Source organism: Ctenocephalides felis, unplaced genomic scaffold, assembly GCF_003426905.1.
Source record: "Ctenocephalides felis isolate EL2017-DRISC unplaced genomic scaffold, ASM342690v1 CF-g0.4_SCAFFOLD_00845, whole genome shotgun sequence".
NCBI lineage: Eukaryota > Metazoa > Arthropoda > Insecta > Siphonaptera > Pulicidae > Ctenocephalides > Ctenocephalides felis.
The window spans coordinates 24,479,404-24,486,043 of NW_020536999.1; the positions used below are offsets into that span (position 1 = coordinate 24,479,404).

Consider the following 6,640-nt stretch of genomic DNA (forward strand, 5'->3'; position numbering starts at 1 on the left):
AAAAATAGTTGATTAATATATTTAATTGATATATACTTATTGAAAATATTATTGATTATATAATTTTGTGGAAATTCTTCTAATATAGTATTTATATTTGTTGAACTATTAAAAAGTTTGATGAAATATAAAAAAGAATTGCATCAATTTTTTGAGGAGGCTATTATGAGTTGTATTGAAGTTATGAATTATAAATTAATTTATTAGAAAAATAAAGTATTTCATTATAAATTAATAAATTAATAAATAATAAATAAAAATCAGTCATTTACGTATAATAATACGACTGTATAATAATACTATAGAAACGACAACAAAATCAATATAGGAACAACAAAGCTACGTTTTTATCAACAAAATCCAAAAAAGCATGTTTAATGTGTCTTTGCCGCATATTTCAGTTAATTTTTTAATTCAATAAAAAATTATAAAAAAATAAATTTGTCTACTCATGTTTTTGTGGTGGTGGTGACTCTTCCAAAAATGCGCATCCTGGATACACCTCCATCTGGTGAAATGGTTAGACGGATGTGAGAGAATGGTCCTGAATTCACAAAGTCTTCGTAGAAGTGTTCGCTGTCCGCTTTTAACTAAAATAGACAGAAAATTTAAAAAATATATAAAACTGCAGCTGGAATATTTGTTTGAACATACATGCATTCGAGTATTTTTTCTGAAAAAAATCCACTTATTTATATTTTTTCTACCTCACCTTTGTGCTGTTGATGATTGGTTTCCATTCTAGCAATTTCAAACTCCTATTGTTTCTATCTCGACTGTTGCTCACCAAAGCACCTTCCATTTTCATAGAATCCGGAAAGTTACCCTTGAAATGTTTAGTATCAATCAGCACTTTTTCTATGGTGCCAATTCCACATAAACGGAATATCGCCCATTCGTTACCTGGAAGGTAATAAATATAAATTGAAACTAGTGGAATTCATGGCATCGTGCCTTAAGGACAGTTGTTAGAACTTCCCGTACCGTAATTAAAAATTTTGGTACGGAACCAGCAGATTTATTACAATTATTTACTCCCCCATCCCCCCTATCAGCAAAAGTAAGCAAAGATGTCACCAAAATGTCACCCAAAATCAATAACCCCCCCGCCCCCCTATAGTGCTTACATAATACTTGAACGGCCTGCCTTGAACGGTTGATCCGTATTCCCAAAATTGTCGACAAAAATTTGTATCCGCACACACACACATACATCTATTTTTTCTAAGGCATGCCAAAATGCTCAGAATCCTTTGAAATGTTAAGATATATAAAAATGTTCATTTTCGATTTTTTTGAGATTACTATAACTTGCTCCACTGGAAGTTATTAGAAAATTCTATATAATAGACAGAATATGGGGCAAATAAAAAAACATGAAGGAGACAAAAAACCCTACTATCAAAAGGGAACTGAATCAGGAAATATGAAAGCAAAAGATCAATAAGTATAAAGTGAACGAAAAACAAATCATATATGATACTATCACAGCATGTACCAATTCACTAACTTTCTTGGTATTTGTTCATTAATTATAACAATAGTAATAACGAGATCTAATTAGTTCGAGTTTATTAATTTCTCTCTCTGTTATCATGCTGACCTCTGGCTAACTTCAACCTAAACGTCCTAATTTAACCTCGCAATCTATTACATTATTATTTATGACCATATAAATAATGTGTATATATACATTTAAATATATATTTATATAAAATATACATACATAAAAATCCTTTAATATTTACCTGGAACGAGCAGAATTCCTTTATCGTCGCTTTCCAGAATGGCAGGTCGGTCCAACCTTCTGGCGGTTTCCCAACCGTCACCCATATTTAAACCTTTGCCTTTCTTGATTAAATTTCTGCAAACCAATTCAAATTTAATTATCAATTAAAAAGATAAAACGTATCAGCATTACTATATATATAAATATTCTTCCTCCCTTACCTTGGGTGTCCAAAATGTGCGTTAGAAAATCCAACGCAGAGTCCTCCGTTCTTCATGCTGACCAGGTCCATTGTCCTGCCGCCCTTGATCAGGTTGACGTCGGGTTTGACCTCGCCGTAGACGCGCAGACGGGCGACACCGCCGTCCGGGTAAATGTTAAGCCGGACATGTGTGTAGGTTCGGTCACAATCGATCTGGAAAATGGATAAAACAGAGATTAATTTAATAAATATGTAATTTTTTCATAGTCGACATTTTTTTTTATTATTATTATTATCTCTTTTATTTACAACTATCCAATAAAGGGCATTCAATAAATTTGATGAATTTACAATAGTCGGCCGAAAAGGGACATTGTATACTACAATGGCATGTTGGAAAAAATAACTCAGTAATTGTTTTTCCATTCGATATAAAATTCACAATATTTTATTGATAATTATATAATTTTAACTATTTACTTATTGAATAATTTCTTATAAATAATAATTAAGTTATTTCCATTTTTTATCAGGAGGGTTGATGGCTTAAATCCAGTGGCGCTTTTCTTTTCAAACTTCTTGGATAGTTCTCTGTTATCAATGAGTTTGCTAATGAATTTGGGTGACTGATTAGCTTGCTTCTATACTTCTGTGCTGTTTTTGTTATTACTTCATTTATGGTAGGTGTATTCGTGTCGGCATGAATCAACCAGTTGGAAACATATTTTGGAGCTCATAAGGCAATTTTCAAAAATTTGTCTTATGAGCACTGCCCCACAATTGTAAACCATAACACCAAATTGGTTTGAATAAAGATTTATATAAAATTAACTTATTGTATAAGCTTAGTTTGGATTTAGTCCCTAGTAACCAGTAAAGCTTTTTGGATTTTATCTCAAGCTGTTGTCTCTTTTTTTTATATGAGTTCGCCAATTAAGTTTTCTATCGAGGTATATGCCGAGATATTTCACATGGTCTTCTTGAGGTACTTGAGTGTTTCCTATTCTCACTGGTCTGGTCTGGCAGGTCTCTCTATAGTCATCATTTAGCATCATTTTTACAATTGCAATATCTAAATATTATTATTATTATTGTTCAGATAAAATCCAGTAAAAAATTGGTATCCACCGGTCCCCTTGGTATGAACTTGAAAAAACCGCAAACTTTAAGAAAAATTCTCCATTACGTAAAGCATTTTCGATCTTCACTGATATTTAATCATTTTGGCTACCACATAGTGGCCTATTGACCCTTGGCAATTAATTTGAATATATTTATCCACAAAAAGGTGACCCGATGGAATTATTTTACTAATTCACTACATGTGCGATAGAATTATTCAACAAAAAATCATTGCAGATTTATTTATGTCTGCGATATGTTCAAAATAAAAAGAGCGTAATTGATATTTGTTATCTTTCAAATAATTTCAATTCTATTTATAAATAAAATAATTGCAAAACGCGTTATCATAAATTTGTAAACAAATTGCACGAAACCAAAATAAAAACTTGTACGAAATTATTTTGCAATGCACAGTAGTTTATAATGAAAATTAAAAAAAATAGTTTAAGTGATAAAATCTTGCAAATATTGAGTAATAATTGAGGCAATTATCTTACCGAAAAATAATTATGCCTGGTCTCTTCATAGCCTGGTCTTAAGGGTGTCATTGGAACCAGTTCATCCCACTGTTCGGTACTCAACTCCTCCATTTTCTTCAACTGTTCAGGAGAACAAGCGATACCCATAGAGTTGGATTTTCTTGATGGAAAGTATTTTGCATCTGGGAGGAGGATTCAAATTATATAAACTAAAATCAAATCTTCCGCCATTCAATTATTTTATTTTACCCACCGTCACCATGAAGGGCAGCCGCCTGGAGAGAGAATCTAGGCGCAAAGTTTCCAGTAAAAAAGGCAGTGTTCATCTCAATGCCCCTGATGACAGTGGGAGCTCCCAGTCGGAGGATGCACCAGTCGTGTCCCGCTATGCGTTTTCTTCTGGTCTCCCAACCATCCATCCATTTTCCAAAGTCTGTGAACTTGCCCTCGATGAAAATTGGAGGATCATCTAAATAAATGGATAATGATAATAGATTTAGTGAATTGCATTAAATGTATCCATATGTAGTTTATTAAGAATCATAAAATTATATATTATGCTTGAATAAAAATATAATTTGGCAACTATGAACATTTTTTTTAAATACATATAGTTTTATTAACTTATACATCCATGAAAAGATCCCAAAGAAAGTGATATCGGGTTTAAATCTTCTAATATTCAGTCATCTGAGTAAAAAATGATGTTAAATCATTATGTATATTTTTGTAGTATTTTGCTGGAATTTGGTTGATGAGAGAATTGAAAGACAAAGGTTTGGAAAACTCTCGTATAGAGGATCAAGAAACTTCGTATCATCTCTTGAATAATGATTCTTTTTTTTAACTTCCCAAAGGAGAAGTTTATTAAATAAAATTTCCAGAATGTTTAAGGGTCTTATCTATTTCAATTTAATTTTAAATATTAAAACGTACTTATAAAATACACACACAGATCGCTCACCCTTTATCATCATTTCGGCAGGAGCAAACCAGTCGTCAGTCGCAAATAGAATTTTGCCACCACTCTGCAAAAAAAATAATAAATAAATTATTGTAAACATATTTGTACAATTTATATTTTTATTAAAAGAATTCCTTTATATGTCTTTACATACAAAATTGTAAGGCATCAGAATTATATTCTAATTAATCATTATACAAATATTTAAGTCCTTCCTATACCTAGTTCCTACTTTTGTACTTTCTGAATCAAAAACACTAATATTTTAGGTATATTCCTGGTCTTTGGTCAAAAAATGCTCTGTGCAAAGTGTGGATTCGTTTGTCTATTTTTTCACCCAGTGTACTGCATGCAGCATAATCAATTGGCATAAATATGTTATTTGTTTAATATTTCACGTTTATTGTTTGAAGAAACAACAAATCTATTTATACAGCCCGAGTTCATGTAATCTAACATGAAAGCAAAGATCAATTAATAACTTGCCACGATGGGCATCATGGAAATTTTACTGTTTTCGGATAAACTACGATGACACGATTAAAATAAATCGTTCAAATTATAAATAATATAATTAATATATTATATAATTGAAAGACACTGTATAATTGATAGTGCGCGACTTTCTAGAGAAATAGATATTAAAGACTTTGATTTGCAAAAAAATTAGTATTGAATGTTAATAATTTAATAGCTTAATAATTCTTACTAATAGACATATAGTCTTTTCAATACCCTAAAGTGTCCACTAACTTTAAATAATTTGTTCATAATATTATTTGTGATCAAAGGGTCACAAGAGAAAAATTCTCATTTTTTTAAAATGAGAAGACATCTATTTTATAAATTAAAAATAATCAAAAAAAAAAATTACATAAAAAACAAAATAAAAAAATAGTAAATTCCAAATAATAAAAAATATTGTAAAATATCTTGCAAGTATAAATGTTATTGATAATAATATACACTAATTGAAAGTTAATAAAATTAATAATTTAAACTATAAATTATTGTCAGTTGTATCCGAAAACAGGTACATATTGACTATCAATTTATCAATTAATAATATAATAAAAACAGTTGTTTTCTAATAGAAATTCTCTCTATAAATCTATGCATTAATTTTTCAATGAATAATTCGAATTTTAGTAGTATATGTATATCAGTTATATACATTAGGGTAGTCTTTAATATGGACATTTTCTAATTTCTTTGCTCCCAAGAGCTCAAATGCTTCCAAATTAATAAAAAATAAATCTCTGATAGTTTTAGCTCTTAATATTAACATTTAGACAGTCCGCACTTCAATTAAAATGATCACGTATTTATTATTAACGTATGTCATTAAGTAAATTTTTGCGCCCTCTGTGATAGCAGACTTTTAGCACTTAGAGGTTAAGTGAATTACAAATAATAATATACATATACTATGTAATATTATCAATAATATTATACATATACTATGTGAATGTACAAATAAAATTACAATAATATCTAATAATAATATAAATACTTTATTTAATAATTTATTAACGCAATTCGAATTTAGTGAGCAATAGTTAACGAGTAAAAAAATATTATATGCTCTATATTTGTAAAAATTTAGTCATTCAGAGACTTTCCCATCTGGTCACGAAATATTTCTCTTTAAATTATATTATTATTATTATTTTCTAAAAAACTTACCCCGGCGGAGGCCATTTCGTTCATTTGCGTAAAAGCAGGAGGCACAGATTCTGTTTCCATTTTTGCAATTTTCAGAAAATCTCTTCCAACCAGAAAATCTTCTTTTCAACTGTATGTATACCAAATTAAGCGGTCTGCGACAATTTTATTAGAACAATTAATAAAATTTAAAATTTATTAAATCATTAATAAAAACACACTGTGTTATTTATTATTATTATTATTAGTTTCACTGTTTGTACGAATTTTAGTATCTTTTATCCCATTAAGTTGTTCACTCGTCGGATGATCGATTTCAACTGTCAGAAGGAAGAGATAAGTTTGCCTTTATAAAGACTATTGATGTCGTTATCGTCTTAAAATATTATTACAGTTTTACGTATTCGCTTTGTTGCAACATACACACATATACATATTAATATAGGCATATATACACATATTTATAATAATTAATA

At 29.6% G+C, this 6,640-nt stretch overlaps 1 protein-coding gene across 1 annotated transcript; it reads right to left on the reverse strand.

Moving 5' to 3' along the window:
* Positions 1 to 391: 391 nt before the first annotated feature.
* LOC113383022 (allantoicase-like) lies at positions 392 to 6,404 on the reverse strand. Its single transcript, XM_026621275.1, has 9 exons — positions 6,386 to 6,404; positions 6,186 to 6,319; positions 4,500 to 4,563; positions 3,789 to 4,004; positions 3,554 to 3,717; positions 1,951 to 2,144; positions 1,749 to 1,864; positions 713 to 903; positions 392 to 590 (listed from the first exon to the last, which is right to left on the reverse strand). The coding sequence occupies exons 2-9, from the start codon at positions 6,243 to 6,245 to the stop codon at positions 450 to 452; spliced, it is 1,146 nt and encodes a 381-aa protein (XP_026477060.1). The 5' UTR covers positions 6,246 to 6,319; positions 6,386 to 6,404; the 3' UTR covers positions 392 to 449.
* Positions 6,405 to 6,640: the final 236 nt, after the last annotated feature.

What these genes read in the sequence shown, in the direction of transcription:
- LOC113383022 (XM_026621275.1), bottom strand. Translation starts at nt 6,245, where the DNA reads ATGGAAACAGAATCTGTGCCTCCTGCTTTTACGCAAATGAACGAAATG. An exon ending in GGCTGCCCTTCATGGTGACG is followed by an intron (nt 3,718 to 3,788) that starts GTGGGTAAAATA and finishes TCCTCCTCCCAG; the next exon opens with ATGCAAAATACTTTCCATCA. An exon ending in CAATCATCAACAGCACAAAG is followed by an intron (nt 591 to 712) that starts GTGAGGTAGAAA and finishes TGTCTATTTTAG; the next exon opens with TTAAAAGCGGACAGCGAACA.